At 43.6% G+C, this 26,439-nt stretch overlaps 1 protein-coding gene across 1 annotated transcript in view; it reads left to right on the forward strand.

Moving 5' to 3' along the window:
- The window catches only part of LOC144690965 (ras-related protein Rab-26-like), a 332,537-nt gene that overhangs the window by 219,944 nt on the left and 86,154 nt on the right, over positions 1–26,439 (forward strand). The window contains exon 5 of the mRNA XM_078558903.1: positions 2,267–2,319. Coding sequence (XP_078415029.1) covers positions 2,267–2,319 — 53 coding nt within the window. The remainder of the gene's footprint in view (positions 1–2,266; positions 2,320–26,439) is intronic.

The following is a 26,439-nucleotide window of genomic DNA, read 5'->3' on the forward strand; positions in this document are numbered from 1 at the left end:
CTGTGAACCTGCTTTACGCTACTTAAGTAGACCAATTTCACTCCCAATATGCATTGCATAAAAAACAAGTGTGATCTCCCTCCAAGACGATCGCTCGAGCCACGCCCTCTCTTTGTGCTCCAGCATGGAGCACTCGGTCAAGCCTCTGAATATACTGCAGCTATCTTCTTCTAATCCTTATCCCCTGCACCAAGCCTAGCAGCCCTGGTCCTTGAACACTGACATCAGTGTCTCTGGCCACACTGTATACGCCCCAACTTATTCCCTGAAAATAAACCGTAAAGCTCCGAAACCATTCCTACTGCTGCCGAGATGACGCTGATGTGAACTTCTACGCATCTGTGTGCATTCTGAGCCTGCTGCCTTATCTATGGATCAGTATCGGCCAATCACTTCGGTTTCAATGAAACTGAAATCAACTCAAAAACAGAATTACCTGGATGCCGATGCTGCCAGACCTGCTGAGTTTTTCCAGGTAATTCTGTTTTTGTTTTGGATTTCCAGCATCCGCAGTAGTTTTTCGTTTTTATCTCTGAAATCAACTCTGTCTTTTGAAGAGGCAAGGGAGCAAATATACAGCTCATTTGTGGATGAATTTGGTCTTGATTGGATGTGTGAGATAGGATTGATGTAAATTGGAAGTCCATTTACACCTTTCCCAAGTTTCTCTGAGCGAAAGGGGAAAAAAAAAACTTTGAAAAATCTATCCCCTGCTGTTTCTGCATCTGCTGTGGCTCAGTTGATAGCCCTCTTGCCTCTGAGATAGAGGGTTGTGGGTTCAAGTCCCACTCCAGGACTTGAGCACAGAAATCACAAATGGTGTCCCTGTGCTGTACTGGGGGAGTACTGCACTGTTGGAAGTGCTGTCTCAGATGAGACCCAGGTCCCATCTGTCCTATGATGTGGATGTAAATAATCCCATAACACTATTTTGAAGAGCAGGGGTATTATCCCTGGCGTCTTGGCTATTATTTATCCCTCAATCAGTATCACACATGTCATTACCATGTCGCTGTTTGTGGGAGCTTGCTGTGCACAAAAAGGCTGTCATGTTACCTACGTTATAAGACTGACGACACTTCAAATTTACTTCACTGCCAGTAAAGTCCTTTGAGACGTCTGGTGGCCGCGAATGGTTCTACAGAAATGCAAGTCGTTTTTTTAAATTTCACCAGTCCCACAGGAAATGTCACGTCATTGGTTTTGATGTCACAGGAGCTGGACTACTAGATGAGCTGTTCTTACATGTGCACACCCTGCTGTTTCAACTCTGTCAAAATACCCTGCATTGAAATAACATAATAATCAACAAGGAAATCATACACAAACAATGCAGGTACCCTGCGAGGACACAGCCAGCATTTTCTGATACACAGCATTGTGACATCCTGAGTGAGCAGAAGAGTTGGAAATTGATTAAAAGAAATAGCAGGTTCTGTTTTTGAGCTCCTGTGATCACGACGCTAGTTAATAGCTGTTTGGCTACCCACTGTGCCCAAACCTGCTATTAGTTATAAACAATGCTAAGGTTCTGCCCCTTCAGATCTCATTATAACAGGCAGCAGGAGTGATGAACTTCAATTTGAGTGAAGACTGAACAACCGACTGGAACTATAAGTGTTATGATGCAGGAGTCAGCTTCTAAGTCAGGCTGATCTCTGTATTCGGCAGTTGTGTGTCTGTCAGTTTTAAGTGCACAGTTCTAAAAGATTCTCAAGAGAAAGCAGTTAAGGCATTTTTGGATCAATGCCAGATTAGATGGTTCGCAAGTAGTTCTCTTCATTCACATATTTCAAAGTTTTGGGATTAGCATTCAGAACCAGTGAATATGTTTAATCAACGTTAGAGTCAGAAAGGCTACAGGACAGAAGGAGACCATTCAGCCTGTCAAACCTGTGCTGGCTCTCTGCAAGTGTAGTTTAGCTCATCCCATTCCCCTGCCCTTTCCCCATTGCTGTGCAAATTTTTGCTCATCAATGTTTCCTCCCATTGACTTGGCACCAGATTTAAACTGCATTGGGAAAGGGGGAAACCCACAGAACAGATATCACTAGACCCTTCTGGGCAGCTTTGTTCGAGGTCAGCAGCGAGCGTCCTTGCTTTGCCATTGACCGCAAAATCCGAGCCATTAAATATTAGTTTCTGTTAGCTTCATGTCTTATGCAAACAAGTCAACTTAACAAAATGCCTATTGTAAGGCTTAAGAAGTTAAATCACAACTGATATGAAAGCTTCATTTCATAAACTATTTCCCTTCTCTTCACAGCTCTCTTGCTGCTGTATGATGTCACTAACAAAACATCATTTGACAACATTCAGGTAGGTGGATATGTACATCTAGTGAAAGAAAGAAACAGGTTGGTGCAGAGACTCATGGTTATAGGGTAAGGTATGTACAGCATCCGATGTATGATATTATGGGGTACTCTAGTAAAATGTGAAGCTTATGGAGCTGGCAGCACTAATTGATAAGCATTGCCCCCATAGAAATACATTTTCTGGGTTGGCATCGTACAAAGTCAGTTCATTGCTCATATTCACCTTGTTAAAGGAGAAAAAAATTAACAATTCCTGTTGCAAGGTAAAATAAATGGTCAGCTTGCTAAATTGAAAGCGCACACTCAGTATTTTAAGCCTTGAAGAAACATGGAAGTTATGACGAAAAAATATTATTGTACAACACTTGATACTCAAATTCTTTTTCGAATTTAACAGAAGTTTAAATCCATCAAAATAAATGGATTAACTCCTCTGATAGATAGCGTACTGGCTAGATTCAAACTTTAAGAGTAACACATTGTGCTATTAGCAGACAAGTTCCCAATTTAATGAATATGAAAAGCATGCTTGACTGTCTGGAGGTGTGATATTGGGAGAGATTTGAGAGCTACTTGCTCTGTTTGTTCAGCGCTATTGATTTTATTTAGTGTTGTGATAAAGGAGTGTTACACTTAAGATTTCTTACAGTTGGCTCTTGAGACAAGCTAAAAGTATCATTTTTAAGGAGCTTGACTTCAGACTGACATAGACAAAGCAGTGAATTTTGGATACCTGGCATGCATTGGCACAATGGTACTGGGTACAGCATATCATTTTTCCTATCGGGGAAGATTAGGGGCAATAAACACTGAACAGAAGGGTGTGTAATTATTAATTACCTTTCACCCAGAATTTTCAGAGCAGAGTTTCGGTGCAAGGGTGGACCATTTCCTAGGCTCCTGTTTAATATTGTCAGTTAACCTGTGTCAGTGAAAGAGATTTTCACCATCTAGTGAAATGGTAAGTCATCACATTGGGAAAAGAGAGATGATGGTGCACATATGTGTGACTGGTCCCTTAAAGGTTATTTATCCAGTGCTGGGCGGCCTTGTAGAAATCAACTCAGCGAGTTGTGTGGATCAATCACTGCAACGTAATAAAACTGCTCTGGTGGCATTGAGTTAACATTTTGTCTCCTGTGCAAAAGGAACTATTTAGTTATCTTTTGCCTGTGGCGTTTTTGACATTTTTCATGAGCGCCCTTTTTCCTCAATATTCAGCGACTTAGGCAAGAATACCACAATTCCTGTTGAATTGTATATATGGATTTTTTGGGGGTAGCTTTGTTGCAGATCAGCAGGTTCTCCCTGCCCCTTCTTGGCGGTGGGAGTGGGGGTGGGGAGGGTTCAAATGGACCCTCTGTGAATGTACAGCATTAGATATGCTGATTGTGGAAGAATTCACTGCTGCCCGGCTGAGTACATTCTATGCCTTGCATTTAACACCTTAAAGTGATTCAGTCTGTGACCGCAAAAATTAAATGCCATTGTTGTGTAATTTTTAAAAAATTCATTCATGGGATGGCTAGGCCAGCACCTATTGCCCATCCCTCAGTGTCCTTGAGAAGGTGGTGGTGAGCTGCCTCCTTGAACCGCTGCAGTTCCTGTGGTGTAGGTACACCCACAGTGCTGTTAGGGAGGGAGTTCCAGGATTTTAACCCAGCGAAAACCAAACTCTATTATTTTTTAGTGGATTTTGTAACCAGCTTCTACTTATGATGAATGCATAATTTGAAAGTGTAGCTGTAAGTTCACTATGTCACCTCCTCCATAAACCTGCAAATCTACAACCATTCAAGCACTCAATGCTCCTCTGGCCTCTTGTCAATCTCCCTCTTCCTCACACCACAATGATGGCTGTGCCTTCAACTGTCTTGGCCCTAAGTTCTTGAATTTCCTCCCTAAACCTCTCTGCTTCTCCAGCCCTCTCTCCTTTGTCTTGTATCATCTTGTTTCAGAGTTGAATTTGGTTAGGCTCCTTAGCAGTATTGTTTAACTTTGCCATCTGCTCCATTCTCCCTCTTCCCCTTTCACACAGACACTCACTTCTGCCTCTTTCTCTGTTGTTCGGATACATTCTTCCTCTTCAGCTGTGTCCCATTCATAGAGAGACAGCCCCTCCAACCCTAACTGTTTAGACACTCTCTCTACCCCGCACCCCCAACCAATTTATACACATTCCCTCCTCCACTGACACTGACCCACTCTTTCTATTCACAGTGGGGCAGGGTCATCTGATCTTCTGACAGTTCCTGGCATGTTGGGCAGTATTGCCCAAAACCAGAGTAGCAAGGGGAGGAGTGGGTCCCAGAGTGGTGCTGTGGCATGAGTCCCAGAGCAGGGCTGATCTTGCTCTGCCAACATGGGCAAATGTGCAGTGCCTGTAAAATGCTGACTCTCCACCCCTAATATGGCCACTTGATATATTGCCATGCATGAGGAGGATTTATAATTGTGTAGGACCATGAAGGTGCTGCTCAATGGATCAAATGCCAAGCACAATCATGGTACATGGCTGACAATTAATTCAATGTCATTAGTAAAGGGTAGGGATTTAGTAATGAGACAGCGATCTCATTCCTCAATTGTGACATGACTGAAGCGAAAGCACGCATCATTGATTGAGAAATAGCTTTAAAGCATAACATCTAGGAATATGAGAGATCTGAGAGACGCCAGACAATGTTCAGATGTCTCTCATTGTCACATTTTAGATTGCGCAAGAAATCCAGCTGAATTCAGTTCTGCTTGGTGGTTGTAACAGGACACTGATTCATTGCTTTTCGCAAATTTTTAGAGCTTCTCTCATTGTGGAACAGCATCATCATAGCTTGAGACTTTATGTGATGTGTGGGAGTTATGAGTTCCTTGTGCTCATAACTCATAATCACTGCCAAAATCTCTCTTGTACACTGCAGAATGCAGCCTTACAAGGCTAATTAAACATTAAACCTGAGTCAAGCAGCATCGCCAAGGCAGAAAAGTAATGATGTTCCAAATTTATAGCTAAGCACGTGGTCCAAGAGATCACTTCAGGCATCTTGCTGTAGGGGCCGGGTGGGGTAGGCATTATCTGGAGAACAGAAGGTTGGGTGGGATAGCAGAGATATGAGGAAGGGTGATTATCCTGGAGTGGTATCAGATGTGACATTAAACTGAGGCCCTGTCTGCATTCTCAATTGGATGTAAAAGATCCCGTGGCATTATTTTGATGAAGAGCAGGAAATTTATCCCCTGTGTCCTGGGCAAATGTTTACTTCCCAACCAACATGACTAAAACAGAACATATGGGCATTACCGCATGACTGCTTGTGTTAAAGACAATTCTGTTTGCTTTCCTGCTGTCTTTAAACATCACCTCTCCTCACTGCTCTTTGCTGGGGTCGTGCGATGGTTTATGTCTCTTTTTCTTCCCTCTCCCCTTCGGTATCACAAATGTCACATATGCTTTAAAGCCAGAGATCTGAGAAAAGCAACAGGCAAAGCTTAACAGTGAGGGAGGAAAATTGGTGCATTTCTGTGCAATCGGAGTGCTAATTTTATTCAAATTTCCCGGAGTAACTAGCAATTTGTGTTACGGTCGGTTCTTCTCTGCCTTTGATGAAACACTTCAAGGTCTCAAAAATTGCTTGGAAGTGCAGGATGACACATTAGATTCTGCAATCATCCTCTGCAACCTGACTGCTTTATCATTGCCCACATCCATAAAAATGAAAACACAGTACAAATACATCAAAACTCAAACTAAAGCCATCTGTTGTAAAGTGTGGACTGGATTCTCAGAGAACATGGGGGCAGTGCTTTTTTTTGAAACATAATAATTTTAAAAACTCATTTTTTGATTCGAAAATTACCAGAAAAATTAAGAAGATACAGTCCTTACAACATTCCTTTCATATATATTAAAATTCCTAATGCATTTTATATAGACAGACATAATTATCATTCAGTAATGACAATAATGATATTGGGGCATTCATTTAGCTTTGATTCTGGTCGGTATATTCTATTACCTTCCTGGCATTATTCTTTAACTGATCCTTAGATTGCCCAGTTTAATTGTGACATTCCTGATTTGTGGAGATTTTCCAGATGTACCTTACCCATTTCCTTAATCCTTTTATATAGCACTGTAAGATTGCCACCTTACTTCTGGTCCTAAAAGCCTAATTTGAAGAAGAAAAAGAGAGTTTGGTCCGGTCTCCTGGCCAATATTTACCCTGCAACCAGCAACACTTCAAACAGATTATCTGGCTATTATCAGGTTGCTATTTGTGGGAGCTTTCTGGATGTAAATCGGCTGTTGTGTTTCTGATGTTACAAGAACGACAATGCTTCTAATGTTCTTTATTGGCCTTAAAGCGCTCAGGATGTCCTCCGATTATGAAAGGAGCTATATAATTGCAAGTCTTCCTTCTTTTCTAATTCTTTTTCTACTTCTCTTTAGCTCTGCAGAAGGGTCATACAGACTCGAAACGTTAACTCTGTTTTTCTCTCTCCGCAGGTGCAGCCAGACCTGCTGAGTTTTTCCAGCATTTTCTGTTTTAGTTTCAGATCTCCAGCACCTGCAGTATTTTGCTTTTTTTCCTTCTTTTCTTACTTTTACAGCACTGGGTCAGCACCTAATACCCTCCCCTGTTCTCTAAGATATACAAAATTGCATGACTGTGAGAAGCTCATCTGCAGAGAAACGTGGTGCTCTGAGTGAGAGGGTTAAACTGAAGCACTCCTTCAAATGCCACTGAATGACTTGCTATATTCAATCACACTCAATCTCCAGTAACTGTCGTCTGTTGGTTTCAATTCAAGGGCATATTCAATTCAATCTGCTGCTGGATTCTGACAAGCAGATAAAGCATTTTTGTTAGATTATGTTCAACTAGTGTGCACACAAATGTGTGATTCATTTTGTGGCTGTCTCCCCTTTACTCACCTATAGCCAGTACGCCAAACAAGGAGTGCTTGTTACGCTGCTGTGATATTTTCATCAGCCCAGGCTCTCTATGGCATCTTGATGTTCACTGTAGCAGAATAATCTTGATTCGCCCCAAGTAGTGGAGTTGCACAATTTTTCATGGTACTAGCACAATGTAATTGCAGTCAGAATATACTGGACCAAAATCATTGATTGGTATCTACAACTTATGGCCTGATATCTACAACTCATAGACTGCCTCTTCCAATTCTTAGATTGGTATCTGTAGTGGCTGTGTTACTGGGCTAGTAATACAGAGGCTAGACAAGAAATCCAGAGGATGTGTGTTCAAATTGCACCAGACTATCACCATGCGGTGCCAATTAAACCCATGGACAAGGAATTTTATAGCACCCTGAGTGTGAAAAAAGCTGGAATTTTGCTGTGACTTTCTTTAAGCTGAATAGAAAAATGTTTTGACATATTCCCATCGTATTTCTGTTAGATTGTTGTTGCATCTTTGCAATTTGTAGTTCAAAGCCAATAGGAAGCACTTCTATCCTTTTGAAGAAATAAATCATGAAGAAAGAATTTGTATTTGCTTCAGCTCTTCCTCACGTCTCAAAGTGCCACATAACCAAGTTAGAAGCTCGGGCACTGTTGTCAGATAGGCAAAGACAACAGCTGTTTGTAGCATAGCAAGATCCCATAAGTAGTAAATTGGATTAGTATTCACCAGTTTGGTCGCCTGGGCTGAAGGAAAAACATTGACCGAAACATTGGGAGAACCCCCCCCTCCTAGTCTCATTAGAATAAGGCCATTGGATCTTCTACAAACAGCTTTCTCTCTTTCTCTCTCTCTTTACTCCCTCTTCCTTGCTTTCTTTCTTTCTCTCTCTTTCTTTCTCTTGTTCGCTTGCACTCTCATTCTCTCTTTCATGCAAACATGCGTTTGCATGTGCTTCTATGCAGCAGGAAGTGCCCTTTAGAAATTGCCCTTGACGTTGCATAATAAATGAACCGTCTGATAAACAAGAATAAATTGTAACGATATCCACCCAGGGATTTGTCAGGAAGTCTCAGAGAGCAAGGCTGTTTGGAATGGATCATCTGTTGGTGAGTGAATTGTGCAGCCAGGGCTTCACCAGTGTGTCATCATTGAGCTGCACTTGGTTGAACTAATGGTTGATAGCAATTTATATCCTATCCCTAAATGATTTTGGAAAGCATTGGTACTTTTATAAAACTATATTTGTGAACTTTGTGTTCATGAGGGTCAGGGATGGAGAACTATTTCAGCCCCTTTGATTTAAATAGAACTACTCAGACATTCAGGTTAGGTACACCATGGTTAGATTCACAGTAATCCCACACACATCCCCCATCCACCTCCCCCTCAACTTTGCCTCAACTTCACAAGAGCATCCCTACACTCAGATCAGCCGTGCTGTCGTCTTTTTGAGTGCAAAATTAGAGTAGCTTCATGCTGTGATCTGATGCTTAGCAGGAGCTGGATTGAAACTCCCAGAGCTCATTTGATATTGTCATGGCCAGGCATGGTTCCAGGGATGAGAAACCTGAGTTACGAAGATAGATTGGAGAGATTGGGACTGTTCTCCTCAGAGAGGAGAAAGCTAAGAGGAGATTTGATTGAGGTGTTCAAAATCATGAGGGGTCTGGACAGAGTAGATAGGGAGACACTGTCCCTGCTCATAAAAGGATCGAGGACGAGAGGGCACAGATTTAACGTGGTTTGCAAAGGAAGCAAATGAGATGTGAGAAAAGACTTTTCCACAGAGCGAGTGGTTCGGGTCTGGAATGCGCTGCCTGGAAGTGTGGTGGAGGCAGGTTCGATCGAGGCATTCAAGAGGGCATTAGATGATTATTTAAATAGAAACAACGTGCAGGGATACGGGGAAAAGGCAGGAGAATGGCGCTAAGTCATAATGCTCATTTGGAGAGCTGGTGCAGACACGATGGGCCGAATAGCCTCCTTCCACATCGTAACAATTCTGTGACAGCCAGTGCTGAGGGAGATTTTGATGCTGATACAACAATCTGGACTTGCACTCAAGTGCCATAGGTGAAAAGCCGTATTTAATTCACTGCATCTCTTGGTCCACCAGTCTCAACAGACTGGAAGATTCCCAGGTCCATCCACAAATTATCAAATCAACTGAGTTAAGTTTCACAACGTTCTCTGGGGAGATTTTAACCGACAACCTGTGGGTTGCTAACCCAGTACCCCATAACCAGTAGGTGAGCTCAGGAAAGCACTGTATCCCAGCATGATTCAGGGGAGTGAAGAAAGTGTGTGTTGGGGGAGGGGAGGGGACTTGAATTCAATTTTCAGAAAAAGATTGTGCCAGATATAATCAGAAGTAGGATGGAAGATATCATATTTGGATTGGAACCTCTTCAAAATTAGAGTGAACTGACCTGTAGCAGGCATTGAGCACTTTTATGTCTTGGGTAAATGAGCTCATTGGCCAACCGAACCCCAATTGCACGCCTTCCTATGTTCTCCTCAATTGCTGCTTGCAATCAGTAACGGGGATAGACTAATGTAAGAATAAACAGTGATGGTTTATTGAGACATAGGGCAGAGCACCAGATCATATGTGCTCACTCAGAAACCTCTGGAACTAGACTTACAGTTCCCAGTTGCCCGTGCTGTACAGTGATTCGTCAGTGCTGTCACATGATCAGTACACTTGCATTCTCTTAAAGGGACAGCGTACCTCATTTTACCACATCCCTCCCCCTTTACTTAAAAGTATAGCTAACAAGCTTAAAACACATTACCTATTTACATAATAACTATTTACAGGTCAAGTCTCTCAGAAGGCCTTCTCGGACGTGTTGAGCGTCTCAGTTCAACAACCTCGGCTGGTGTTTCTGAGACCTCCTTTTCAGGGGACAGTTGTCCACTAGGTTCCTTAGTGGAAATTGGCAGGTTTGTCTTCCCGACCCCCTCAGGTCCCACAGGCCCCACTGGTGCTTCCAAATCATGTGGCCTGTCCTCTACATGCAGCACAAACTCAAGTGTTGATGAAGACTGCATTTCTTCTTGTGGGACTGGTGTTCTTTATAGAACACGCGTTGTCTAATTATTTGGCCGTTTACAGATACATTATAGGAGAGGGGTCCAGTTACTGCACTCACCTCACCTAACAGCCAAATAGGCCTATCTCCAAAGTACTTTGCAAGGACTGCATCTCCCACTGTGAAAGTTCTTTCGCGACCATGACCATTGTGCCTGGTCTTCTGCGCCTTTTGGCTTTTCTCCACCGTCCCCTCTAAATTCAGCCAGATAAGGGTCAGGCAGGTGCAGAGGCGTCTCTTCATTAGTAGTTCTGCAGGGACAATGCCGGTCGTCATGTGTGACGTGGTCCGGTTTGTGAACAAGAACCAGGACAACCTCGTGTCGATGGAATCCCCTTCCATCTTTTTTGTCCTGGATTTAAAGGTTTGGACTGCCCGCCCAGCCATGCTGTTCGATGCTGGGTGGTAGGGTGAGCTTTTGATATGGGTATTGCTGTTAAGGGTTGTGAACCTATGGAACTCCCCGCTGGTAAAAGTGGTCCCATTGTCAGACACAAGGACCTCCAGCAACCCATGCACTGCAAAACTCTGCCGCAAACAGTCTATGGTGGCAGCCGATATGGGCGACCGGACTTCATAGATGGCCATCCATTTGGAGTGGGAGGCAATCAATAAAAGGAACATTGTGCCCAAGAAGGGTCCCGTGGAATTGACATGGAGGCGCACCCATGGCCGCCCCGGCCATTCCCATGGGTGCAATGGAGCTAAGGGGAGAAGCTTTTGCATCTGCTGGCATTGAGGACAGCTTTTGACCAGGGTTTCTATATCCAAGTCCATGCCTGGCCACCACAAATAGCTGCGTGCGAGCATCTTCATTCTGCTAATGCCCGGGTGAGCACTATGTAGCTCGGCTAATAATGGCCTTCGCCCCCTCAGGAGCACGATAACTCTTGCTCCCCACAGTAATATGCCGTCCTGGCAGGAGAGTTCATATTTGCGATCAGAATAAGGCTTCACCTCCTTGGATTTAGATCCATCCGACTAACCATTCAAGACCTGCTCCCAGACGTTAGACAATAGTGGGTCCTGGCTTGTCCACTCACGGATTTGTCTGGTTTAAATAGGGGAGGAATCCAGAAAATTTAGCACAAAGACTAGTTCCTGGAGAATCGGAGCCTCCCCATTATTAGCTGGTAATGGAAGGTGGCTCAGTGCATCGGCAGGTGCGATTTGAGTTTCCGAATGGTATTTGTAGGCAGCTAATATTAGTGCCCATCTCTGGATGTGAGCCAGTGCGATAGGTGGTATCGCTTTGTCTTCTCCAAATAATCCCAGTAGGGGCTTGTGGTCAGTTATAATATGGAAATGGCGACCGTGGAGATATTGATGAAACATCCAGATGCCGAACACAATAGATAAGCCTCCTTTTTAATCTGGGAATATCGTTTCTCTGCAACACTGAGTGTACGAGACGAATGGGTCGTTTGGAGCCATCCAACATCCGATGTGAAAGGACAGCCCCTATTCCATAAGGGGCTGCATCACATGTTAAAATTAATTCCTTCTTGGAGTCAAAGTGGACCAACAAGGCCAACGATCTTAACAATCGCTTCACTTTCAGGAAGGCATCCTGGTGCAGGACTTGCCAAGTCCATTTCTGGTTCTCCTTAAGCAGGCCATACAATGGGGCCAGCACGGTTGAGAGGTTTGGGAGGAATCAGCCGTAGTAGATTACTAGGCCTAAGAAGGCCTTAAGCTCTGTGGTATTTCTCAGGACAGGTGCCTCGTGAATGGCCTGGACTTTTTCTTCCACAGGATGCAGGCCCTGCGCATCGACCTTGTGGCCCAAGTAAACTACCTCCTTAGCTTGGAACAGACATTTCTCTCATTTTAAATGTACCCCTGCTTGTGCGAAGTGTTTTAGCACCTCTTCTAGATTTGCTAAGTGTTCATCGTCGGTCAGTCCTGTGACCAATACATCATCCAAGTAAACGATAACATGAGGCAATCCTTGGAGCATGTTTTCCATCGTTCTTTGGAAAACAGCACACACCGAGGAGATACCAAAGAGTAGACATGTGTATTGATACAATCCTTGGTGCGTATTAATGGTGATGAATTCCCTAGAGTCCTTTTCCAACTCTACCTGCTGGTAGGCATGGCTCATGTCTAATTTTGAATATGTGGTGCCCCCTGCCAACTTCGAATACAATTCCTCAATCTTGGGCATCAGGTGTCTATCAAGTTTGGCCACCTTATTGACAGTTAGCTTATAGTCACCGCATAAACACACGCTTTGGTCCTACTGCAATGCAGGTACGACGGGTGCCGCCCACTCAGAAAATTGCACTGGTTGTAGGATGTCCAAATTTTCCAGTCTGTCCAGTTTGGTTTCAACTTTGTCCCATAGAGCATAAGGGACTGGTCTGGCTCTTGTAAATCTGGGGGTTGCATTTGGGTCTACATGGATCCTGGCCTTTAGCCCTCGAATCCTTCCTAACTCACTGTTGAAAACGGAAGCATACTTTTACAACAGTTCCCGTAAGCCTTTCGTTGTAATTTGAAAAATTTCAGCCCATTCCAATTTAATCTTTTCGAGCCAGTTGCAGCCTATTAATCTGGGGCCCTCTTCAGCCACCACTAACAAGGGCACCCTTTCAGATTGATCTCCATACGTTGGCAAGATTTGACATAACCCTTTCAGTCTTATTTCTTCGCTCTTGTATATCCTCAGATTTGTTCCGAAACTTCTAACTTCAAAGAATGGGTTCCTTTACTCAGACATCTAAATGTACGCTCTCCAATGATGGACATTGACATTCCGTATTAACTTCAATCTTAATGGGCTATCCGTTACCTGTAATGACTACTTGGATTGGCTCGGTTCTACCCACTTTACCCACTTCGTTATATAATGAATGGATGTCTGATCCTATTTCGTCTGGCTCTTCCATGAGGCATATTTCATGATTTTTCCTTCTGCCTTTATAGTGTTGTTTTAGCCTTTCTCTGCAGCGCCGCATTATGTGGCCATAGCAGTGGCAGAAAAAGCACTCGACTTGTTTGAGTTGTCGTTCGCTCACTGGATGCCTGGGTGAATTTCTCTCGTCCGTTTTGTGGGTTTTCACTGCAGTATCGTTGTTTTTCAATGGTCTGGAGCTAGACAGTGTTTCCTGCCTTTCCGTGGAGTCTGACGTTTTTGTGCCTTTTGTTGCTGGATTGTCCCGCTCAGCCAGATGGACGGCGCCATTTTGTGTATCTGCTTTAACTTCGGAATTTCTAACAGCGCTCTCCTTCGCAGTAGCTAATTCTAATGCCTTATTGAAGTCTAGACTACATTTGGCTAGCAAATGCCTTTGGATAGTATCATCTCCAATCCCACATATCAGCCGGTCTCTCAACATTTCACTAATGGACGTTCCGAATTCACAATGCTCAGTCAATGCCTTTAAAACAGCCACATAGTCAGCTGTTGTCTCCTCCGGAAGCCTGTCCCTTGAATTGAACGTGAAGTGCTGCATAGTAACTGAGGGCTTTGGTCTCAGGTGGCTCTGTACTATTTTTATTAACTCGTCGAAAGTCTTCAAGCTAGGTGACGTAAGGCTGTGGATCAGCCCATATGTTTTGCTCCTGCATGAGGACAAAAGAATCGCCCTCTTCTTCTCCTCCCCCGCGATGTCATTAGTGGTAAAAAAAGAACGCTAGGTGTTTGACATACTGAGACCAGTCATCTGCAATGAGGTCGAATGGCTCGACAAGCCCGAACTGCGGCATTATGAACAACTGCAAGGGAACTGCACTTCCGATAGGCTTTCCAGGTAATGACGAAGTTAAGTGTTTGGCTTACCGAGGAGTCGCCCTCTCCCTGGGGTCTCTTATAATTTTCTGCCCATAGGCATATTTCATGTACTTATCAGTTTAAATGCATTGCTGCTTTAAGATCAGACACCATTGTTTTTTAGTCTATCTCTGCAGCTGCCGACTTTTCTCTGCTGGGTTTCGCGCTCTTTTCAAGTTTTGGTGGGTCCCTGCAATCGCAATTCTGCAGGCTTTTAAAAAAATGTTAAACTGCAGCACTGCTCTGATTTCTGGCTGTCGCTTGTTTTACAAGGTAAGTACAGGTGGTCTTTCCAATGCCTTGCTCACCCGCCTTGTCATTTATTTTCTATCGGTCTTTACCTTCATTGCCACTTTTATGTCTTAGGTAAATGAGTTCATTGGCCAACCGAACTCTAACTGCACGCCTTCCTATGTTCTCGTCAATTGCTGCTTGCAATCAATAATGGGGAGAGACTGATGTAAGAATAAACAGTGATGGTTTATTGAGACATAGGGCAGAGCACCAGATCATATGTGCTCACTCAGAAACCTCCAGAACTAGACTTACAGTTCCCAGTTGCCCTCGCTGTACAGTGATTCGTCAGTGCTGTCACATGACCACTACACTTGCATTCTCTTAAAGGGCAGGGTACTTCACTTTACCACAAGCACAGATCTGAATATTTCACATTGACAATAAGACCAAGAAGAAGCACCAAGCCCAGTCCACACAGACAGCAGCTAAAATGTGTGCACCATTCAGCCATGTAATCTCTTGGGAAAGCCAAGTGAAAAACCAGGGAATCTTTGGGAAGTTCCACCCTCCTGGCCGACCTCATAAGGCAACTAAGCTCCAGGAAAGTATATGGCCCATAACTTTCCATAGCCACAGCCAACAGTGCACGCTGTAGAAAATGCAGATGTTCTCTGTTCTTAGGAACAGGTCAAATTTCTTTTTATCTGTTCTTTCCACCAACGCTCCATGACCTGAGTGTTTTGTTTCCCAGTTCCCAGCAGCTGCTGTTCCCTTTAGCTTCTGCATAGCTTCCTGCATTCTCTTTCTGCACCTGCTCAAAAGATGTTTTCATGTACTTTTTTTATTCTTTCATCCCTCTTATCAAGGGATGTGGGTGTCGCTGGCAAAGCCAGCCTTCGTTGCCCATTTCTAATTGCAGTTGAACTGAGTGGCTTGCTAGGCCATTTCAGAGGGCAGTTAAGAGTCAACCACATTGCTGTAGGTCTGGAGTCACACATATAGGCCAGACCGGGTAAGGATGGCCTCAAGGACATTACGGCATTCAGTGACAGTTTCATGACCACCATTACTGAGACTAGCTTTCAATTCAACATCTTTATTAATTGAATTTGAATCCATGTCCTGAGAGAATTAGCGAGGGTCCCTGGATTACTAGTCCAGTCACATTAGCACTATGCTACCACCTCCCCCCATCTATTTCTCTTTTTGAAAACTGACTGGCTTTGGCATGTTTTCTGGAGTGTCTGCCACACGTCTGCCCGTCCTATGTGCACAGCCAGAAGGGAAGAAAGGCCTGTTGGACAATCTCGACCAGGGCCTGGATCCAGACATTTGCCAACACAATGGACGTGCAATGTTTATCGATTACCGAGCGAGGCTAACAAGTTGCTCTTTTTCTCTTCTTCTGAGATTGAAGATCAGTCATGGCCTTACTGAGCGGCCCCAGGGGCCAGCCACAAGGCAGGCGTTTATACGTGGGCTATCCCTATCAGGAGAGGACAAATAGGCTGGGCTTCTTGTTCTCTTGAAAAGAGAAGGCCGAGGTGTGGCCTAATAGAAGTCTTCAAAATTCTGAAAGGTTTTGATAGCGTAGCCACCAAGAGAATGCTTCCACTTGTGGGGAAAAACAAAAGCAGAGGCCACCGATATAGGATAGTCACAAAGAAATCCAATAACAAATTCAGGAGAAACTTCTTTAACCAAAGAGTGGTGAGAAAACGGAGCTCGGTAGGGAGAGGTTGAAGCAAATATTGTAGATACATATAAGGAGCAATTATACAATCATATGAGGGAGAGGGGCATAGAGGATCACACTGATAGATTTAGATGAGGAAAGACAGGAGGAGGCTGAAGTGGAGCATAAATGCTGGCATAGGTTGGTTGGGCTGAATGGCCTGTTTCTGTTCTGTGTACCCAATGTAATCTACATAAGGCCTACTCTTGCTTTTATTTTTCCTGTTCCTATGTTAGCTACAGAATTTCTGGAAGGCGAATCAAACATATCTCAACATTGTTTTAACTACCTTTCAATTTGAGTGAATACACTTAAATATAACATTTGTTCAATACTTTTTGTGGGAAAAAATCCTAGATGTGACATTGATATAATGAAGCAAATGATTTATTTGTAAGACATTGTACAAGCAATGCTGCTAGACAGCTTTAATACATCAGGAAGTACTAGAAGTGGATCAAACTGCTTCAACCAAGAGGAAAATAATATGAGCGATCACTGATGGACAGTTAGAAGTTTTTCTTTTACACTGACCCTATTAATGTGACGCATGTAGTTATATGGATTAATTCATACAGGCAATATAATTTGACATATAACGATGCAATTTTCTCGCGGAGAAAGTGTTTTTGAAAATAGCTTTGAGCTGTGTGTGTGTTGAGGGCTTAATGGGGAACTGAGAGTTCTCCAGTCTTGGAGTACAATGGAACTGTCAGCAGCAGCAGTCCAGGCACTGATGCACTTAAATGATTGCAGGAAGAATTCCTTTGAGCTAACATTGCATGGAGGATATTTGGAGTGAGACAATGGGCCATGATTGACATGGAGACCATTATGGCTTGTGGCATTGTTGCTGATTTTTTTTTAGCTGAAATTATGTGTCAACCATTATGGGAAATGTGAGAGCAGGTACTTGAAAATCACATGGCTTTAGGATGGAGGGGAGAGTGTATTTATTGTCATGCATAACATATCACCATTGTGTGGTTTAGGCTGGATGGACTAGGGGGTCTTTTCCTGTCTGTCATTGTTCATAGAGGATGTACACCTGCTCATTGTAAATAAGTATATGAAAAATGTATCTTGAACCGTCTGATTTGAAGGAGGTTTCAATTTCTGTTTTTCAGTGGCAGTTTTTTGAAGAAAGAACTTGCATTTCTATAGCACCTTTCACTTCAGGGTGTCAAAAAGCACTTTACAGCTGATGAAGTACTTTTGAAGTGTAGTTGTTATTGTAATAGAGCAGCCAATTTGCACACAACAAGATCTAACAAAGAACAATGTGGTAAAGACCAGATAATCTGTTTTGTAGTGTTGTTGACTGAGGGTTAAATATTACCCCCCTGAAATGGTGCCATGGGATCCTTTACGTGTACCTGAGAGGGAGCTTGGAGTCGAATGTCACATACAGAAGATCGTACCTTTATTTTGCGCTCAGCATGAGACCTGTAAATATCAGAAATGAGGGGACTGTGCTACTTTCAGCACCCAGTAAAATAATATGTTTTGCTGTCATCAATGAATATTCCTAAATTTCATGCAATGTGAATAACTTGGTAATATCGTCCATATGTAACGAAAAGATTACCCATCTGAAGTCAGTACATTAGATCTCAATTAACGAGTAAAACTCTGCTTATTTGCAGTGATTTACATTCTAATTTCTTTCTTCTTCAGCATCTCCTTTGCTTTGGCACAGCACGATTCAAACCTTTGTGAGTGAGTCATTGGCAAACTGCTGAAGAGCTGAGCTCAGTCAAGGTGCTGGAGTTGCAACCTCCCACTTTGTCGGTGTAAACAGTTAGGGGCTCAGAAGGTGAAAAAGGCCAGTGCAATACAACAGACTGCAAGATACAATTGGCATGAGGGTGAGAGTTACAATGAATGAGCATAGTATTCGCAAGGTAGATGTAAGTGAAATCCATCCACCCTGAAATATTTCAACTCACAGTATTAAACTGTTCCTGACTGGTTTCAGTGTCACTGCCTCTATTATTCTAGCTGAACACTTAGACCTTTTCTGCAACTAAGTAGTTTGCTCAGGAACGAAACTGGGCAAAATGTTGACCTATTATCTGAAATGAATGGAAGTAAATGTAAATAACAGTGGCTAAGTAGCAGTTTAATTGCTAATTGGGAGCTAATTGGAAGCTCAGGCCCTGGGATGTAAATAAAGGCAATGTGAATAAACTGGAATAAACGCCTCATCCCCTTCCCTCGGCACCTTCCCATGCAATCACAGAAGTTGCAACACCTGCCCCTTTACCCCCTCCCTCCTCACTGTCCAAGGGCCCAAACACTCCTTTCAGGTGAAGCAGCGCTTCACTTACACCTCCTTCAATTTAGTCTACTGCATTCGCTGCTCCCAATTCGGTCTCCTCTACATTGGGGAGACCAAATGCAGACTGGGTGACCGCTTTGCAGAACACCTTCGGTCTGTCCGCAAGCATGACCCAGACCTTCCTGTTGCTTGCCATTTCGACACCCCATCCTCCTCTCATGGCCCCATGTCTGTCCTTGGCCTGCTGCAATGTTCCAGTGAAGCTCAACGCAAACTGGAGGAATTGCACCTCGTCCTCCAATTAGGCACTTTACAACCTTCTGGACTTAACATTGAGTTCAACAACCTCAGATCATGAACTCACTCCACCATCTTACCCCCTTTTTTCTTTTATTTAAAAAATTTTTTTTTTTTTTTTACTTAATTTTACATTTTTTATCCCTTTTTTATTCCCGCCCCATCCCCCCAACAAGGCCACCTGTCACTTGTTCTATGTTGTTCTTTCACAGAGGGCTGACCCTTATTCTTCCATTAACACATTCTGCTTTCTCACCTTTATGCCACTATCAGCACCATCAGCATCTTCTTTAGTCTTCACCAGTACCATTAACACTCCCTCTCTCTTGTGTCCATGACATCTTTGTCAACCTCTCCTTAGCCCCCACCTATCGCAGACCTTTTGTCCCGCTTTACCTCCTCCACGCACCTTAAAACAATATAATTCCATCATATTTCTACTTCTCTTTAGCTCTGAAGAAGAGTCATACGGACTCGAAACGTTAACTCTGTTTCTCTCTCCACAGACGCTGTCAGACCTGTAGAGTTTTTCTAGCATTTTCTGTTTTTATTCCAGATTTCCAGCATCCACAGTATTTTGCTTTTTCCAAATAAACTAGAACTTGCTTCAGTGCAAAGAATAAATTTTGTTTCTTGATATCTGGTTGGTTATCTAAGGCAGGAGGCAATGTGTTGAGGTGTAAGACCAGAGCTGTCACGACAAGCATAGATCCAGCCTCATATTGAATGGAATGCTGACCAATAACAAATACACAAATGGACAATTTGGGTTGAAATTGTGATACGTGACCCATAATTTAATACCTTCACTAAACAATTGGGATTGAGCCATTTTATAGGAATACATTAACGGGTTCTTTGCCAATATTACAGTGCCTGATTTGAACCCAGTTTTTTGAGTAGAGTAGCAGGTTTGTACTGCAATTTATGCACACTGTACTCTACCACACAGTGTGTGACATGACTCAGTTATGAGCTTCAAGCTCTGTTATACCAAAACAAAGGAATTGGTGAAAAAGAAATTAACATGTAAATGGCAGTAACTTAAATGAGTTTTAATTGTTAGTTCAGAATTAATTTGATTATGGTAAATGAAAATTTCTTCTGTTATATATGAGTAGTATTACCATAGTAAAATTGCACGGAACCCATAATATTTGTAAATGTTCATTATTGACAGAGATTAATTAACATATGTGCAAAATGTTAAATGCTTGTATTGCATGCTTTAAATATTATATTGTGCATTATTCTTGTGATAAATAGTTTTAGTTCCATTAAAATACAGAATTGAAAAAGGATAACATTCATTATGTTTAAACGACCTACGTATATCAGCAGGTCGTGCTCACTTACAAGCTCCCAGCAGACTGCCTGGCTTGTTCAGCCCAGATCTAGCCTGTTGCCCAGCTGGAACATTTACCTGAGATTGATGGTTAAGGGATTGTCTCCAACTGAAAAATTATCTGACACAGATAATGGTTAAGGGACCGTGACTAAACACACATGCACACACACACACTGAAACACTGACTAAAGTAAAGGAATTTCTATAATTGCTCTGACATTGTGATCACATAAAGTTAGCAAGGAATACACTCTCAATATCCCATGGCAACCATCTTGCCAGCCACAAGAATGTAATTGTCCAGGTATTATTTTAGTAAAAACAAATTAGCATAATAATAATACATTAAATCCTAAATAAGGAAACACTGTTTTGCACACAATGTTTTACCTGAGAATTATCAGTATTTCATGTCTATGAATGGCAAATTGGAGCCAATAATTGAACAGAACCCAAATCCTCAAAAACCTTGACTGCCCAAACTCATTTTGCCAAGAACTTTTAAGCCAGTAAAGTGAAGAGGAGGTCTTCATTCCATCATTGAACTGATGGAACCCAGGTCTCACAGGTGAAAGATCAGAGTGCCACCTCACAGTGTCACTATTGCCCCAAGATTGGGTTTCTGATGTTTGGAACTATCATCATATTTTAAAATGTTACAACAATGTCAAAGAATTTTCCTGAGCAGCAATCCAAATTCAATTAAATGAAGGTGCCCTAATTGGACTATCTGTTCCAAACAATCAGATGCAAGGTATTGAGTTCAATGTGGGCAAGATTTTAATTCATTCAAAGCCCACCCACTTGCACAGAGTTAAAATAAGGTCCACTGAGTGTGTCTCTCTCCCTTCAGGTACCATGCCCTGAGAGGGCATTGGCAGCCATGGACTTTCATGTGTGAAAGTACTGCAGTGGTTTGCCATTGACTTCGGCAGGTTCTGGGTGCCCAGGAGACTCTCCCACTCTTACTGCCTGCTATAAGCACATTGGAAGGATTTGCAGGTTAACAATCAACCTGTTTGTCCACTTTATGAACTCACCTTCCATGGCTAGCAAGTCCTAGAGTGGGATTTGAACCCGGAGCTTCTGGCTCAGAGGTAGGGTGCTACCACTGCGCCACCCATTGTGTCTCAGCAAATCAATAAGGAGCAGCTCAGAAGAGGAGGAAAATCATGGGTTAGCCTGTAGAATCATAGCATCAAATAGCACAGAAGGGGTCATTTAGCCCATCGTACCTCTGCCAGCTCTTTGAAAAAACTACCCAGTTGGATCCACTTCTCCAGCCTTTCCCCATAGCCCTGCAAATTTCTCTTCTTCAAATATTCCCTTTCTGAAGCTACTATTGAATCTGCATCCATTCCCTTTTTAGACAGTGCATTCCAGATCATAACAACACACTGAGTAAAAAAGTATTCTCCTCATCCCCCGCTCTGGCTCTTTTGCTAATTCTCTTAAATCTGTGTTCTCTTGTTAGCAATCTCCCTGCCAGTGGAAATGATTTCTCCTTATTTACTCTCCCCTAACCTTTCATCATTTTGACCACCTCTCTTACATCTTCCCCTTAAAATTCTTTGTTTTAAGGAGAACAATCCCAACTTGTCTAGTCTCTCCATAAACTGATGTCTCTCATCCCTGTTATCATTCCAGCAAAACTACAGGCGGAATTTTCCAGTCCCCACCCCGTGACGGGTTTAATGCGGGCGGGCAGGGGGGGCAGCAACATTGCGGCAGGAGCTGAAGAATCGGTTTCCCGCTGTCGTAAAATGACAGGATGCAGATGAAGGCCCGGCAAGATGAAGCTTGTGCTTCGGAGACTGAGCTCTTCTTTTCAGCTCTGTAATCTATTGTTAAAGGTGGCTGATACCAGGACAGTAATTACTGAAGACAGCAGATTTAAGTAATCAAATAGAGAAGCTGTGCCTTTGGGGGAGTTGCTGGTGTGGTCTTGGATCTTAGGAAGGATTACATCAAACATTCTGGACATTGTAATAGTTTGTGACAAAGACAGTGGTGAGAGGAACTTGAATTTCTTACCGGTATAGTTGTACCGCAACCCCGATTCCCACCTCCACTCCTAGACACTTAACTTCAGTTGCATGACTTTGATACTTAAAGCTCCTACCAATACCCTAGAATAAAACTTTGACATTGGAATTAAAGCCTGAACTAACCTTATAGAAACTCCCACATTGGCCTGTACGGCTGATCTCACTGCTCTTTCTCATGACCCTTCAACAGAATGAAGGGTCATGAGGACTCGAAACGTCAACTGTACTCTTCTCCGCCGATGCTGCCAGACCTGCTGAGTTTTTCCAGGTGTTTTTGTTTTGGATTTCCAGCATCTGCAGTTTTTTGTTTTTATCGCTGCTCTCCCTGTTCTTGTCGTGCCTTGAGATGAATGTGCTGCACATTGGCCCTTTCCAAGCCACATTCTCACATCTGGCATAGGATTAGATATTAGATTTTCCAACCCTTAAACGCGCATATATTTATATTTACAGATACATTCTGTGGAGTTTTTTTTGTTTCTGAATTTTTACAAATTAATTTGCTTAATAAATTGCCTCAAACAATACATATGAAAATAAATTGCTTCTGATCTACAGCATAGTCAGCTCCGAGGCATATTGGCTGCAGTTCTTTTATCTTCCTGACTCTATGCACCTAGTTGAAATGAAGCTGTTCATAGTGTGGCCCATTTGGAGCACTGTAAGTTTTCACATCCTCACACCGCTAGGAACCTGGGTTTCAATTCAGCTTACATTGTCCAGAGGAAAGTTTCACGGGAGTTTGGCTCGCCCCAGTGCGCGCCCAGGTCAATGTGCATTCACACCATGTGACTGCCCAAAATGGATTCCAGAGTGCCAGCCTTGCACAGGGCTGCCCCAAGTAGGGCTGGCGTGGGAAAGGGAAAGGTAGAGTTACACTGGCGGATTACTGGGAGCTCTTTTGAGGATGAGGTTGAGGTGACGCACAGTGCTCGGGCAGAGTAGAGAACTAATTAATCTGACTATAATGAGAGAACTGATATTGGCACTGTTGCCCACAGAAAAGCGACACTGATAGCGCCAAATGCCGATGTGGGGGTGTTTTATAATTTCGGGACTCACACAACTTCGTCTGGCTGCATTTTAGGCAAATGTACAGAATGGGTCAAAATGGGATGAGCGGTTGATGGATAAACAGACCCATTATTCTCCCTTATTAGTACTGCTTGATGAGCTCAGACAAGTAAACCTAATCAAGATTCATCACGTTATGGCCAGAAACCAGAAGTAAATAGAATAAAGTCCCGACATTCGCGGGACGTTACGTCCCTGCGAAACCTCGCCAACGGCAAAATCACGAACACCGACCGTGCTTTTCCATGTGGGTGAATTAGATTGGTTCCAGCTATACGAGGGGAGCATTGGTTTGGGCAGTTAGCCTGCCCTAAATTGTGGTGCAGTACCTGTATCCAACAGACAGGGGAGCATCGGTGAAGATTTCAAAATGAACACAGCTGTTATTGCAGCGCAATTCGGACATTTCCGTGTTAATCCCTTCATTCGGGCTGCACTTAAGTTGCAACCATTCTGGTCTCTGCTCCATTATGGCTGTTGTCTCCCTGGGGAAAGAAGAGAGAGGGAGAAGAAACCGCAGATGAGTGAACATTGCTCAAGCAATGCATGTTTCTGTGTACAAAATGCAAAGCGTGGGCAAGTGAAAACTTGTACCAGGAGGTCGCAAATGCCGGGATTTTACTGCACACAATGGTGGTCTTTGCACTGAGGGCGATGGGAAAAATCTTCCTGATATACGATTATTCAGCAAATGATTGACTGGGCGATCTTTGACTCTGTTTTTGCACTTTTACATACAAGTTTCATGGGAAGGAGGAATATTGATGAAGTTACACTACTCTGTTGTGGAACTCTGGTGACACTTTTTGAGATTAAGCCAAAAGAATGTATTTTTTAATAAAGTTTCAAGAGCAGACCTCTTCATTTGAATCTGTAAGTTTTTGAATTGTTTCATCTATGCTTGATACTGTTACTAGCCCAGTCCACCAATGAACTCAAAGGGTGCCATTTAATTTGCAGGGAACAAAAGACTGGTTGATGAGTTCTGGTTGATGTTTATCGTGAATGATGTTCAAGTATGATTTGTAACCATTTCAGCAGTGCCCTCTTTCTAATGTCAGCAGTGACTCAATGTTTGGTGCTCTCACCTCTCGATCGGAAGGTCATTGGTTCAAGTCCCACTCTAGCCTAGAGATTTTGGTGCCACGCCAATGTAATAATGGGAGGGTGAGATGTTAAACCAAGGCCCTGTCTGCTCTTTCAGGTGGATGCAAAATGTAGTGGGGGAAGATGAGCGGGCTCTTGGCATCCCAACTTCCGGCTTCGGAATGTGTCAGTAGGCCAGGCCCCACCTATTGTGGGACATTCCTGTGGGGCACTCAGTCCCCGCTAGTGGAGGTCGTCAGCCTGGGAGGATGCCAGGCAGGGGGTTCAGGCAGCTCTGGGGACTCCCCTCGGGAGAAGAGTCAAAGTCCTCGACAAGCTGGGGGCAAAGCCAGAGCGTGGGCTGAAGGAGGGGCCTGAGCCTTGTGGGGGTGGGGGGTGAGAGAGAGAGAACAGGGCTGCAGCAAGGAGCTAGACCACCAGCTCAAGACTGGTAAGTCGCTGCGTTGTGGAGCCAAGGCCACGAATGGGGCAGACCGAGGCTTCTGCCGGAGGCTGGAGAGCCGGGAGGTGGCAGCAGAGCGGGCAAACTGCTGCTGGAGACCTGGGCGGACCATCTGGGCAGCACCCCTGAGTTCAAGAGGCCACGAGGAGAGGAAGGTCCCCTTTGTGTCTAGGAGACAAGGTAAGTGTGTGCGCACAGTCCTGGGAAGTTAACAATGCGAGATCCACCAATTGAACTCTGCTATCAGGCTGATTAGAGATCAGGGGTTAAGCACTTGATGGTATCTGGGTGGTTTGGAGCATTGGTTGTGAATATCCATTGTAACTAGTTCATTCTTTAAGTTAAGCGTTTCCAGTAATGTTTCTAAATATTTGATGCCAGTGGAATAAAGGATCCCTGTTCCATGCAGTCATGCGCTTGAGTCTCATGTTACGAAAAGGTTACTTATTCCAGGAACAAGAAGCTTGTCTTGGTCAATATTAATCTTGGTCAACATTGGCCCTGGCGAACATTAATCCTTCAACTAATAACCACAACAACAGATTATCTAATTATTACAATACATATTTGTGGGAGCTTGCTGTGCGCCGATTGGCTGCTGCGTTTCCTGCATTACAACAGTGGCTACACTTGAGTATGCCATTGGCTGTAAAGCGCCTCGAGACATCCTGAGGTTGCAAAAGCCGCTCTATGAATGCAGATCCTTCCTCACTTCTCTTTCAGCCCCAGCGCTGACACTACCTAGCTCACAGATGCCTGCTGCAGTTCCTGACATTGTGCAGTGGGCTGACAGGTTGTTTTTCTCTGGGGCAGCGCTGATCCTGACAGCTTCTCCCCTGAGATGCTATCAGAACTGAAGGTGCTTGCTCTGCTGAAATTGGATTCTAGGGAAGTGGTGTTTAGACAGAGTGATACAAATCCTATGTGCTATGAGGGGCGTTAGTCTTTCTTCCTGACCTGTCCTTCAAGTCAACAACACCCACCCATTAGAGCCAGAGCCTCATGACTGATGCAGAGAGCCCAATACAAAAAACTTGCAAGACTATTGAAAATCTGGATTTCCAAACTCGTCGGGACAATGCAGCTCTCCTGCTTTATACTGAAGGGATGTTGGAAGAGTCTTAGAGTCATAGAGTTATACAGCACAGAAACAGGCCCTTCGGCCCATCGTGTCCGTGCCGGCTTTCAAGCACCTATCTATTCTAACCCCATTTCCCAGCACTTGGCCCGCAGCCCTGTGTGTCTTGTATGTGTAGAACCATACCAAATGGTAGCAGTTCTTTATTTGCTGTCTCTCATTGGTGTGAGATTAGCATTCCTTCAATAAACTATACAGACCTGAGTGATCTTCAAAGGTCTTGATTTATAACTGCACAGGGAGATGGATTACCTTCCTTTAAGCCATCAATCCTGCTTCATTCATTGTTTTCACATCCTCCCCAGTTTATGAAGCAGTGGAAGGATTCATAGGCAGATTAACAGTGTGAACACTCCTTCCATGGCTGTACCAGCCAACAGGGGGATTGATCATATGTGTCAGGAGAGTGTTATGGACTCACGCAGCCCATATTATGAAGGGACAGCAAGCTTGAGAATCTCAGCACATGTCAATCCAGAATTCAGAATCAGAATCAAGGCTCTTCACCCCGATAAGGCAGGGAGGGTGGTGGGGGGGTGGAGGGGGACAGGAACAGAGGTGGGAGGATGCACAATTCAATGACACAGGCCAGCGTGTTGCTTTTCCAGCACCATCC

This window comes from Cetorhinus maximus, chromosome 15, assembly GCF_964194155.1.
Source record: "Cetorhinus maximus chromosome 15, sCetMax3.hap1.1, whole genome shotgun sequence".
Classification (NCBI taxonomy): Eukaryota; Metazoa; Chordata; class Chondrichthyes; order Lamniformes; family Cetorhinidae; genus Cetorhinus; species Cetorhinus maximus.